General features: G+C 39.0%; 4 protein-coding genes across 5 annotated transcripts in view; all 4 read right to left on the bottom strand.

The window, feature by feature from the left end:
* On the bottom strand, positions 40 to 2204 carry LOC105156685 (uncharacterized protein At3g61260-like). Its single transcript, XM_011072894.2, has 4 exons — positions 1968 to 2204; positions 661 to 1586; positions 474 to 555; positions 40 to 349 (listed from the first exon to the last, which is right to left on the bottom strand). Exons 2-4 carry the CDS (start codon positions 1428 to 1430, stop codon positions 140 to 142), a joined length of 1062 nt encoding a protein of 353 aa, XP_011071196.1. The 5' UTR covers positions 1431 to 1586; positions 1968 to 2204; the 3' UTR covers positions 40 to 139.
* Positions 3671 to 6777, bottom strand: LOC105156684 (uncharacterized membrane protein YuiD-like). 2 transcript variants are annotated; one of them, XM_011072893.2, is made up of 5 exons: positions 6430 to 6777; positions 5372 to 5528; positions 4706 to 4756; positions 4440 to 4532; positions 3671 to 4052 (listed from the first exon to the last, which is right to left on the bottom strand). In XM_011072893.2, the coding sequence occupies exons 1-5, from the start codon at positions 6606 to 6608 to the stop codon at positions 3975 to 3977; spliced, it is 558 nt and encodes a 185-aa protein (XP_011071195.1). In that variant the 5' UTR covers positions 6609 to 6777; the 3' UTR covers positions 3671 to 3974. The 2 variants fall into 2 exon arrangements, with proteins under 2 accessions (XP_011071195.1, XP_020547639.1); XM_020691980.1 differs by having other exon boundaries at positions 5372 to 5536; positions 6430 to 6568.
* Positions 6921 to 9824, bottom strand: LOC105156683 (pentatricopeptide repeat-containing protein At1g33350). The gene has a single exon (XM_011072892.2). It carries the CDS (start codon positions 9753 to 9755, stop codon positions 8145 to 8147), a length of 1611 nt encoding a protein of 536 aa, XP_011071194.1. The 5' UTR covers positions 9756 to 9824; the 3' UTR covers positions 6921 to 8144.
* LOC105156791 overlaps positions 10544 to 13551 on the bottom strand; it is a gene marked incomplete in the record, with an annotated part of 6377 nt that continues 3369 nt past the window's right edge. The window contains 2 exon segments of the mRNA XM_011073009.2: positions 10544 to 11219; positions 11779 to 13551. The exon segment at positions 11779 to 13551 is cut by the window's right edge and continues 4 nt beyond it. Of these exon segments, the coding sequence (XP_011071311.2) occupies positions 10807 to 11219; positions 11779 to 13551 (2186 nt within the window).

Genomic DNA, 13551 nt, shown 5'->3' with positions numbered 1-13551 from the left:
ATGAATGAGCATAGAGCCCAAAGGAAAAGCAAACAAATGGGAAACATCCATCCTCCACATACTACTTGAAGACAATTTAGCATATACATAAAAGTACAGGTACAGCATTGACAGGTTTTTAAGTACAGGCTGCTGCTGACTACCAGCAGAAGGAAGGCAACTTAATGGAGAAAGAAGAGGGAAGATGGCCAGTTCTTCTCATATAATCTGCTCTTTCAGAAATCTCTAAGCCCTTTTCGTTTAATTTGGCCTCTGCGTTTGCACGTTTTTCCTCTGCTATCCTCCGAGTTGCTGCTAACTTCTTGTTGTATTTCTCTTGTGCTCGAGATTTCAGTCTTTCGGCCTGAGCCTACAAACACATGGAGTTTGAAATTAATTACATGGCTTAACAAGCACTAGTTTTGCACTGTTGACATATTGAATATATAGTACTTAAGAAAGGTGATTAGGCTAATGTCAAAAGGCTGTGTCACCTCTACTTTCCGATTCTCCATTTCAGCTTTCCTTATCTGATGATTTTCCCAGGCCTGGATCTTCACCTCTTCGCGTTTGTACCTAATGATCCACAAAGAAATGGTGAAAAAACCTTCAAATTCATCGATATATAGTTTCTTGAAACAGAACCTTAACAGGAATTGCTAGAAATGCTGAATCAATCACCTTGCCATGTATTTGGCACGCTCGGCCTCATCCCAAGCCAAAGCTCGGGTTTCCAGGGGATTCTGCTTCCTACACTGATCATTAGCCTTGTTCTCATTAGTACTCTCACGATATGGTTCTGCACCATCTCTGCTGGATTTTCTAGTAGCACCATGGGGCCTGCTTGTATCGTTCTTTTTCTCATGTGGGGTGGTTGTGTTTCCACCATTCTCGAGAGCCATGTCCCCATTCGTGCTCCTCACTGGAGTTGATGGTCCAGATGACACAGGGCTCCTTGATGCTGGAGTGGAAGCCCTTACTGGAGTAGCTGCTCTAGAAGGCCCTTGGCTTGCATTTGGTGTCATTTCCGTCCCCATATCCCTCAAGCATATCGATCTTAAAGCCGGTTTAGGACTATCAATGGGCTTATTGCTTCTCCAAATCGACTCATCACAGTCAACGTTCTTCGTCTCCACATCGCAGCCGTTTTCTCCCTCGTCCTCACCACTCGAGTAGTCCTTCTTGGGCACCGGTGCAATCAATCTCCTGTCATCAGCATTTGAATTACGCGGTGAGGCCTTAGCCTGATTTTTCTCTCCTCTTGATAGATTCACAAGCCATTTTTGAGCATCGTCCCATTTGGAGGGAGTCGGCTTCCCTAAGGCTGTTCGATGATGAGATGTGCGATTCTTCCAGCCACTCTTTTGGAAATCAAAACTCATACAACTACCACCTGAAGTCTCCTGTGTAGTGCCATTATTCAAGCATCCCTTATCCTCTATGGATCTCATTTTCACTCCTGAAACAGAAGCTAAATGCTTTGCGAGTGACTTAAACTACCAGCAAAACCTGTTGTTTATCATGAATTATAATTGAAATCTCAGAAGGATCACGGATCCCGCATGACTTGTAAAAATAGCCTGGATCTCAGGATGAATATCTGCATTCTGCTTTGAGTGCAAAACAATCTAGTCAGTGAAAAATTCTTGCAACATTATTATTTATAGCAAGCATAGCCCACCTGCAAGAAATCTAATTACAGCAACTTGAAAAGATCTGAGTACAAGTGTGTTTCAAGGAAGACCAAAATAATACAAAATTCATGCACATTAATCAATTAATGTTGAGTAGGCCTGTCAACGAGTAGAGTTCTAATTACTGGTTAACTTTAAACAAAACCTGAAAACATAAACACGTAATTCAATTCGAATGCACTCATCAAGAAAAAATCAGAGAAAAGCTTGTAAAAAATTGATGGGCACAAAGAAAGTGTTATGAAGTATACTTAGCAACAAGATGAAGTGATGGAAAGAGAGGAAAAACAGTACATTTTTGCGGGGCTTCAGCACATTGAGAGCAAAAGCAAATGGAGCAGAGAATAAAGAACCTTGAAACCAAGAAACTTTTGAGGATGGCAGAGTGTGGAAATCAAGTTCAGATCCAACCACTGGCGGAAAGAACTATAATACTACTTGCATATGCACTGTAAAAAGCAGCAGAATATGGGCAGCTGCAGTAAAAAACAAATAGGTCTTGCTAATAAAATACTGCTAAGTACATAGACAGACACTGTACTGTACCCTATTTGTCATCTATACTGTGGGGTGCTAATTTACTGATATGTTTACTCACTCTTGGAGGAGCTCATTTGAATTCAATTCTAATTGTCTCTCATTTCCATGTCGGACTAAGAGCACGCTGGTCTAGTGATTAAATCGCTATGTGTCATTTGAATGTTACGAGTTTTGAACATTATCGAAATAAGCAGAGCGAGTTGATTAATGAAATAGAGCGGTATTATTTTGCATAGTATTTCACATGGACAGGATGGAAAAGAAACTAAGATGCATGTACTATGTGGTACTAGTACAACATGGTAAGAATTTGATGGGTGATAGATGACTCATTTCTTGGCCATATTGTACTTCCCTTAATGAGGACCCAACTTCTCCATCAGTCAGCAATCAAGAAAAAGGTCCATAATGGAACATTTCTTTTTAACTTTGCTTGAGTTTGAATCATATTATATTATTTTTTTTTTTCCCGTAGATTTATAGAAGTATCACATAAAATGTACCTTTATTTATGAAAAGAATATGTAATAGGAACTTTTCAAAAGTTGACGAGAAAATTAGTGCAGATCGGGGACGGATCTTGTGACACTTTTTAACTGCAGTGACATAAACATACGTTAATGGAGATAGATCAAATTATCAAAGATTAATTTATTAGAACAGCATGTGCAAAATTGCTAGTTTGGCATTGCCATTTAGTGCTCGTTAGGAAGCCATGTGCATTGGCATATGCATCCAAAGATCTTCACCATTTTTTGTGTTTGTTTTCATGTGAGAGTGTAGATCAATTATTTTTGTTCTCCTTGATCAAGGAGAATGTGTCAACTACCATTAAGACACATAATAGCGCTAAAACAGTGTGTATAGCAATTAAATTAGGAAAATTTCTTAACTAAATCAGATTAGATAGTGTATCGTATTTGTCAGATAATTAATTCAAATATGATCGAATTCGATTTTGAATTAAAATTTTTGGATATAGTAGTAATTCAGGGGAACTCCATGTTGCGCGTCTGTCCATTCGAGAATCAGAGCCCCACAACTTGTGAAAAGGATAGCTCCTTATGGCTGATTCAGTAAACATATTCCCATGTTCATAAGTGAAAAGGTAAATGAATAATTAAAGACATTTTCCTGAAATTTGAATACATTTTCTAATTTTGAGAAAAATCATACTGACACGCTCTGAAATCATGCTTTCTATGATAAATTACTCAATAATCGCTCAAGTTTGAGAGAGAATCTATATAAAATATGATTGTCGGACGACAGTATAAATTTTTAAAAATGCAATATTTCTTTATAATAAACCTAAACTATATACCCTTGATTCAGGGATGAAGGCGTAAAGCCGCCTCTGCGACAAATAGCAAAGAACATATGGATGGTGACACAAGAAAAGAAAAGAGAGAACGGACATTCAAAAAACCAAAATGAGATAAAACTACTGGGAACGATGACTCAAAGAGAGTGTCTCCTGTTGTATATTGCACTTGTGGTCAGTCCTGAATATTGTGTCTTTCCCACTAGAGCCAGTGTTGCTATTTACAGTTCCATAACATTGAAAATAAAAAAAATGTGCCTTTAAGCTAATCTATCCTCAAACGTACACGTAGAAGATTTATCCAGTAGATTATGCGACTTGAGTGAGTCGGTACCATCTTGAAGAGTACACAAGTTGGAAAGCTGACAAATGTGTATCCTGGTATGGACTATAAGAGGTATAAGAATCATAATACTACTGGTTATTATGCAGAATTATCAAGCATAAGTGCCGGAGACACAGATGAAACGGATAATTGTTGCTATAACCAGTCCCAGTATTGCACCAGCAACGACCTGAAGTAAAAAGAAACATATAAAGGACAATCCCAGTTACTGTAGATAGCCCGAGAAATTAGGAGTAGATAGAATCTCTGAATTCAAAGTGTGGCAAGTAATTATTTTGGATGTCACAAGCACAAAAGCAAAGTGATGAATCCTACATAAGCGTGAACTACATCTGACAAACTGAAGAATTTTTCAAGTGCAGATGTAACATGTCTGCATTATGCATTTGCCAACAGAGACTGAACATGTTCCAGGGAATTAATTGGCGGATCAAGATAGTGCCATAAAATATTATAAAGAAAATTATCAAACTAAGTTTTCGGATCAAATTCAATTTAATTGTACATATTAGTCCTCAAACTGATAATATTTCATATTGGAAAGCATAAAGTGAACCTGAGGGGGCGTATGACCGAGAAGTTCACGAAGAGGTCTGCTCTCAGCAAGAGGATGTTCAGCTGGAAGTTCACATACAATTTGATTCAATACCTGAAATTTTCAGTTTGTTAGATGTTTCCAAAATATACAACTCATAAATGTATATCAGTGTAAGTATATGCATTCTATAAAAATTTTAAAAGAAGGTGCTAGTCAGATGCTTGTTCATTGATCACGCAACTATACTTTGACTGCTCAGACATGCAGAAATAAAAGCTACAAACCTCCGCTTGACGTCCAGCATGTAATCTTACTCCAGTGGCATCATACATCACCTACCACAGGTTAACCATGTAAGAAAATCTTCTGCAACCAACATTAATACTCAAATCATCTGAAAGCATGATGCCAGACGACTGATGCAACTGCTTACCGGTTAGACCAAATGGCTTAGTTGGAAACAAGTCATCACTCAAACAACGACTTCAGGATGAACTAATAAAATTATACAAGTTTGTTGCACAAGGATGCATTTCTACAGGTATTCTTGGTTAACTACTATTTCAGACAGATCAGATCAGTAACCTCTGTACATCAAGTAAGTCTTTAATTCCCTTAAACAACCCTTAACATTTCCCTTTCCTTTTGTGATTCCCTGAAGTAATTCAAGAACTGGACTATAAGTGTCATATCATCCTTCTTCAGCAATGCAAGCGGATTTAAGAGGTAAATACAAAATAAACATTAACGAAGCCAATCCTGTGCTACAATCACTAGCAAAAATTGTAACCTAAAGTTCTTCAAGTCACATGTTTAATAAAGGTCCTGCAAAGAGAACATGCTAATGGAACATTAAAAAAAGTTAAACGTCTCTATTTGTAAATATACAACAGGGCAATAATGGTTTTTTATAGGACCCAAAGGGTAGAAAATATTAGGAGGAATCCTACCACCAATGCCAAAACTAATGCAATTGCAAATTGTGATCCTCCGAAACCTTCCTGCAGACCAACGGCCACTGCAAGAGCAGTTACTGTTGATGAATGGGATGATGGCATCCCACCAGATCCAACAAGTTGCTTGAGATCCCAACGTTTCTCCTTATACCTGCAGGACTACTATGGCATTAGACTTTGAAAGTTAATAAAAATACAGGTTCACAATCTGTATGGGGTTGCTTCTAAAGCATTATATTTTGCTTGTATTGTGAATGTTGGGGGAAGGGGGTGTTACGGGCGAGTACACTTGGTTTGAAATATCCAAGAGTATCACATACATACTAAATCACTATCTCAATCCTCAAGGGCTTCATGCAAGAAAACAATCTAAATACTTGTGGCGAAGTTCATATCCTAGCAGTGTTTTCTTCCTGTTGGAAGTAACTAACTTCAAGGTAGCAACTAGAGGTAAAACTTCTCCATTTCCCTTCCTGTTTTTCTTTGTCATTTAACAAGTGGATCCAGAATGACATAGAAGATATGGAAATGAATAAACTTTTGGAGATGAATTGCTAATCATGCAAAGCCTAATCTAAGCATCACCACTCACCAGCATTTTTATTTGACTTGTTTACACCCACCAAGGATCACCTACTCTAACTCTAAGCTAAAGAAATAGATGTGGAATCATCAAGAAAGTATTTATTACGAACTCCAGAAAATTCTGGTTAGAAGAAAGAACAACCCATACGCGACATTATAGCTTCAGAAATTGCATAGAGTAATTTTACGAAGTTCGGTTCATTATCACATGGTGCAAATTAAAGTTTTAACAGAAACAAGCTCAGTAAATGCAGATCAATCCCAAGGTTAATTTATTAAAACAAGAGCCCATTTGAATTAACTAAAACACACATCATTCACGCATATTGCTCATACATGGATAGTGGAGGCGTGTCAAGTAGCAAAAGGGAAGCCAAAAAACAAGATCTTTATCATCTCGGATCACAATATTCCAGGATTCCCTCAACTCAAATCAGACACCATGAATGGACGAATGAAAAGTATACCATGAAGCGACGAACTTAGTTGACTGGGCAATAGCAAAAGCGAGGATGGCAGATATTAAGGGGTAATTCGTAACAAAAGTGGGAGAAGAGGAAGACGAGGTCGTCGGTGTTGCAGTTGCATTCGGAAATGAATCGTGGAGCAACCTCACTGTCGATCCACCCATCTCATCCATCACCATTTTCTATTTCAATCTTTCTTTTCTCAATCTAAATTAAACTCAACATTTATCTTTCTGGGCTCAGAGAGACTGTTTTCTTCTCAATCTTCAATCATGAATTCTGGAGATTGAAGAAAGAGAAGGAAAACGAAAAGCTGAACCAATCCGGGAACAGAAGTAAAGGGGGAGGCTTTACTGCGTATTTTGTGCGGGCGAGCCAAGGAAACGGTCAACATAGTGTTTTTTGTTTTTAAATTTTTTTTGTCAGATTTCCAAGAAAAACTATAGCAAAAATATAGATAATTATTCTCTTTTATATAATTCTTATATAATATGCTAGGATTGCAATAGAACTAGTAATCAAGGCCCCAGAACAATAATTTGAACTTAACAGTTTTCACGCTTAATATAGACCACCTATATATGATGGATCGGTAGACTATTGTGGTTGATGGATTAGGAATAATAATATACTCGACCTAATGAATAATCTAATGAGATTGAGTATAAGGTAGAATGACAATTGATTTAGGGTGAATATAACTTTTAAGGCTATGATACTAAGTAAAAAAATGAACGAATAGTATCGATTGTTCTTCACACATTGTACAGTAGCTGAGATGTCATGACCAATGTGCAAATCCACAGTATGAACATGTAATTCTAGAAAGCAGAACCGTTTCTCTCTTTTTTTTCTCGTTAAATTGCAACAAGAAAGTTGCATTTGCATAACAAATTTTGCAAAACCAACCAGCATCCTATAGAGGAAGTGGGAAAACTTTCCGAGCAGGTGAAATGATGGTCCTCCTGTTCTTACATCTTTGACGGCTTCTTGTGTGCAACCGGCAGTTCTCCCAAGATCAATCTCCCGATACCTCCTGGGCAAAGATTATTTACCCATTTTGATGCTTGTAGCCAAATTAAGCAAACCAGATTGTCAACTGCAGTTAATGAATATATAACAACCTCTGCTATTTCTTCTGCAGGCACAACTTCCTTACTTTTGACACGCTGCCTTGCAGTTGATGCCTCAATGATGCGCAGCCAGATATTATCCACATGAGGGAGCTACGAGCTTACACCATACCAAAGTAAAGAAGCTCCTGAGGGTAAAACTGCAAACAGTGCTCAAAAATCTCTGTAGTATGATCCCACAGCGGGGGTTCAATGCAACAGTCCTGAACTACTATAGTTCCCGTTATTCATGTGTCTTAGACACAACTCAGACATCAGAACTTTCTGCTGCTTCTGGAAATTATTTTGCCATATCATACGTCGTCCTGCACACACACATCTCAATTTTCTGTGCTTTCACTGTAGTTTGTAAACTTGGTTGTGTATAGAAACCTCTCTAGAGATCCTCCACCGTGAATAACAAAATTTTCATATGCCACATGTTCAAATGGCAAAATAGCTCATCCATCTCAGAGAAGGCAAACATATTGTGGAGTACTGGACTAATAACTGATAGATAGCTCTGAGACTAACCAGATGTGCACAGCCCACTCCCCCAATGATATAATGACATGGACGGGGATTATACTGGCTGCCATCTTTTTATGGATGGAAGGAGGCATATGACAGCTTTGAAGTATTGACCAGACATTCCAAAACTCCATAAATTTCCTCCATTTTGGGATGTGATCTATCGACTGAATAGAAATTATGAACTTGGCTATCAACTTCAATCCAACTGCAACCGGGTGCTTTATAAGCATCCCCTTCAGATAATATTTTTCTTACCTTCTGTGCTTCGTCCCACTTTCCCATTTCCCCATATAAATTAGCAAGAATTGCCCTATAACCACCATTATTGGGGTTGATATCGATCAACTTCTTTACTGCAAATTCAGCCAAGTCCATGCGCCTATGAATCTTACACCCGTTAAGCAATGAACCCCAAATAACCTCATCAGGTGGAATTCTCATCCCCTTCATAACTTCCATAGCCTCTTTAAATTGTCCTGATCGGCCAAGTAGATCTATCAAACACCCATAATGTTCAATCTGAGGCTCAATACCATACTCCTTAATCATCATATCAAAATAACGACGCCCCTCCACAACCATTCCTCCATGAGTACAAGCATTCAACAAACCAACAAATGTCACTCCATCAGGCTTTGCTTCATCCTCACACAGCAGCATATCTTCAAAAGTACGAATAGCATCACAACTTCGACCATGCAATGCAAAACAATTTATCAAAGAATTCCAAGATGCCAAATTTATCTCAGCAGACTTGTCAAAAACAATTCTTGATTTTTCAAAACTCCCACATTTTCCGTACATGTCAATCAAACCATTCACAACAAACAAATCGGAACCAAGTCCACTCCTATATATATACCCATGAATGCACTTTCCAAACTGCAACATTCCACCACGACCTAAAGCGGAAAGCACGCAGACGATAGTACCCTGATTTGGCTTATTTCCTGCCCCCATCCCCTCCTCAACAACCATCCTCCTGAAAAATTCAATAGCCTCTGAAAACAACCCATTCTGCGCACAGCCTGCAATAATAGAATTCCAAAACGGCGTGTCCCTAATCCCCTCAGGCATATCCTCGAACAGCAAAACCGCATTCCCCACCTGCCCAGCTCTAGCGTACCCGGAAATCATCGCAGTCCATGACACCACATTCCTATCGGATATTTCATCGAACACCTTCCTCGCACTACCAACATCAACTCCATATCTGGAGTACGCGTCCAAAATCGCCGTCTGCACAACTGGGTTACCACCAAAACCCGACTTCATTATCTGGGTTTGCACTAATTCTACCCCATAACTCGGCAAAACCTCCGGCCACGACTTCAATATAATCGAAAGCATAAAATGATTCGGCTTCGACCGGTTTTCACGAACCATATCACGGTAAAGAAGCACCGCCGATACGTGGTCGGGTACTGAAGTATACGCATTGATAATTGCAGTGTAAAGAAAAATATTAGGTGAGCTAAATTTGTCGAACATACGGCGTGCATAGGCAAGATTGCAGAGGCGTACAGTGCAGAACCGAATGAGCTTGAAGGCGTAGAAGTGGGTATGGCCATGGCCTAGTGCGATGAGATGGGCTTGAAGTTGTTTGAGGTGATTGACGTTATTGCATTTGTCGAGGATTGCGAGTACATGCCTGTTGAGGCTGGTGGAAGGGGGAAGCATGTGATGTGTACTGTGTACTGCTGACCATGATGAGTGCTTTATATACTGTCTCGCTCTCGCGTTTCCATGCTAATCCCCCCGGCAAACAATTTGAAGGCCCATAAGGGCAAAATTGGAAGTTGACATTAGTAATTTATCAAAAGTCGGAACGCTACCGGAGGACATAAATGTAAAATGGAACAAACTCAACGAAAGTGAATGTAAAACGGGGTAAAATTTGAAGAGTGTGAATGCAACTTTTTTATCAAACAAGGAGTTTTTTTATAATGATTACATATTCTAAAGAATATAAATGTAATTTACCCTTTTCTTTTAGGTTAATATAATCTGAGTCTTCATACAATCATAACGTCTAAATAACTCTTAGCAATTTACAAAAGTCAAAATTTCAGACAATTACGATCATTTATATATAATTCATCATATCACATCAAAATATAATTATATCAAGACTCAAAAATGAGGTATTTTTAACAAAGATTCGACCCTGACATTTGTATAGTTATAAACAAATAAAATTGCAGTCAATAATGCATCTTGAAAACATCTTACTTTACTTCATCAAAACATATGAAGGAAAAGGGCATTTTCAGTACAATGGTAATGGTTTCAAAAGCAATAATAATAATACTAATGATGAGCAATGTACAAGTAATTCCTAACTAAAACCAGGCTGCCACAATTACAATGATCAAGAATCTTAGCCTGAAATGAATGCACTCCAGTAGTACCAGAATGAAAGAATGTACACTTGCTCTTTATCAAGGAACAGCAACAAGACCAAAGACTAACAAGAAATATGGGCAACTGGAGTAGTCAGAAACCTCAAATTGCCTTCCATTATTATTAGCCTTATAAGAGAATTAGAACTTTACAAAAGAGAGTCTCTAAGAAGATATATTTCTTACACAAACAATTCGAACCAACCAAAACCATTTTGGCACTTATCCAAACAGTCACCAAATATAATACACACACACAGAATCCGTCTCCTGCAAATAGTCTCAGAAATACGATTTTCCACGAGAAGCATCAGAATTGCCTGTGTGAGCTACATGATTACGCAGTTACACTTGGACTCCAGCTTCGGAGGCTTCATGCTCTCACCGTTATTAGGAGGCCCAATGATTCGAGGACTCGACTTCTGCTTGGTTTCGGAGCAGGGAGGAGGTTTTGTTTCCATTTCCAGTCTCTTTTGTTGAGCTTTCTGGGACTTGGAACTACGTTTTCCCACATTTCTTGATCGCATATCCCTTATCTGAGAGTTGGATTTGCTGACAAATGGTACTGTTGGTCGCAGAACTTCCACCTGCAAGTTCTCATTATCTATGGCTATATCTGCAGCTTCATATGCAAGATTGTGGGCTATGGAGCGGCAGAAAAGGATTGCATCTGTTGCTTCTTCTAGGGTCAGGCTTCTAGCCTTTGTTGCACCCATGTCTTCCAACAGAATCCTTGATTCTTCTGTGATTAAAACAAATAGTGTAATCAAAACAGAAGGTAGAATAAAGTAGTCAAATCCATTCATTGCAGATTAACTAAGAGCGAAATAACATGGGGTTTCTGTAATATTTTTAATTTTTATATAATTCTGCATGGAGACCAAATGACATTAGTACATGAACTTCACATGCGGAAAGCCTTAAGCATTGAAATAACAGGTCCATTGACTAGAGTAGTCATCAAATTAAAGGTACACAAAGTAATGAATGGAAATCTCAAATGTTCCTTGATTTGGAGCTGAGCAAAAAGGTAAGATAGATGAATTGCTGGCTGATACTTGCTACTACACCAAATTTTCACAGAAACTAGGGCAGGCTGATGGCTGAGAAAGAGAAAAGAAAACTTTATTCATTTATCCTTCTTTTTCCTGAGGCTCCAGTTTAAATAAAGATTAGTCTCTTTTGATGCTTTACACCCTTTTCGTTCAGCAATATTACTTAAGAAATAAGATGCTCAAGCATAAAGAAACAGGAAGGAAACAAAAGCACCAGACAACATTCAGAATCCGATATGCACATACCATGGACATCATGTGCTGGATGTAAGATGTCGTCTTCTTCAACAGTTGCTGTTACAGCATTATTGTGGTGCAATTCGGTCATGCCGCTTTTTGAATTAGCAGATTCAACATCAGAATATGAATCAGCAGATATAACATCAGCATTTTCTATTTCCATTTCTGATATTGCATCCAAAGAGCTTAGGTTAGGAACTCCTGCTACATCCACCCTGTCAGCGCATGAACTTGGTGTGGCATCTTCCTCTTGAATAGAAGTCTGGGAATGGGAAGATGAACTTTCAGCATGCATTGAATTACCAGAATTGTTTATAAAGTCATGACCATTCTCATGTGATGCAGGCTCTTCAGATATTAAAACTGACAGCATTGGAGTATCTCCTGAATGGGCATTCATCAAATGGCTTGATTGTTCAGCCTCAGATTTAAGGATAGTGTTGCTTTCAATAGCAGTGCATGTACTTTCTGCTTCTGTCCATTCAGAGGCCAGTCCACAAGGATCTGTGTCACCCCGAACTTCCTTATTGATGTCAGCAGCAATTACCTCAAGGCTATCTTCATGACAACTTTGTGAGATACTTGGGACCACAAAAGCATGACTAGACGCACCAGACAAGGATGAGCCAGAGCGTTTGTGCTTCAAAAGCATTTCACATCTATTATACTCCATATCAGATTTCTGGCCACTTGATTGCCCATGATTCCAGATATCTGTTTGCCTGGAAGACCCCAGATCAACAGAAGACGACACAGATGCACTGCTATGCTCAATGGAGCTTCTGATGCTATTTACACTGTCTCTAGCGTAGGAGAAATCATCATAGCTGGTGTAACTTGCTGTAAAACTCCTGCTTTGTACAATATGTCCTTTGATGCTACTTGATCTCTTCAGCAGCAAAGATATACCTGCACCTTCTGAAACATCAGCCTCCAAATTTGAACTGACTGCAGCATGCTGCAGCTGCTGATAACCAGTGTCACCATCCATCAGTTCCTTAATCACTTGCGGAGTTGCAAAAGTAAGATCCTCTTCTTCAATCACTGCTACTGAAAGATTCTGGCTCGAGTCACTATATGAATGTTGACTCTCACTGGCAACTTTGTCAGGATGAGTTCTCCCTGTTTCACCAGTACAAGTAACTTGTAGTGACTCCTTAATTGATGCAGGTGGCTCCAAAACCTCTAGTGATCCGTGGTCCAGAATCTGAACAGAGTCCCCTGTATTTTTCTCACCAAACATCACTATATTCAGTGGATTGGTTATATTTGAATTTATTTCCAAACTTTTGCAGTCCAGACAAAGTCGTAAGTTTCCTTCCGTCACCACGTCAGCCGAATAAAACATGATACCGCATTTAAAGCATATTACCGTATCTGGAGTGCCATCAATATCTGTAGAATCATGTTTCCTGTCCAATACTATGACAGCCCTGTCCCCACCTGTGGCAGCATCTATGTTGTTGCAGCTATCAGCAATAACAAATGGAGAACCAACTACAGATGGACCATCAATTTCACCACCCTGACCACCAAACATGTCCTCCACAATCCTGTCCTCAACATATTCACTTAATGCATCAGCCTGCTGCATGACAAACACTTCATCATGCCCATCAGGATAATGTCCCTCCACATGGCCACTGATCGCATCCACGTGGTTTTGCTCACTTCCTACACTGTCATGGGCTCCACTTGTTGCTTGACCAAAACTAGCATTACTGCTGTTTGCGACTGAAGAATTTCTGGATGTTAGAGAATGTTGACTAGCACTTGCTT

Source organism: Sesamum indicum, linkage group LG2, assembly GCF_000512975.1.
Source record: "Sesamum indicum cultivar Zhongzhi No. 13 linkage group LG2, S_indicum_v1.0, whole genome shotgun sequence".
NCBI lineage: Eukaryota > Viridiplantae > Streptophyta > Magnoliopsida > Lamiales > Pedaliaceae > Sesamum > Sesamum indicum.
The sequence above is the reverse complement of the archived record's forward strand: the minus strand, read 5'-3'. Positions and strand labels throughout refer to the sequence as shown.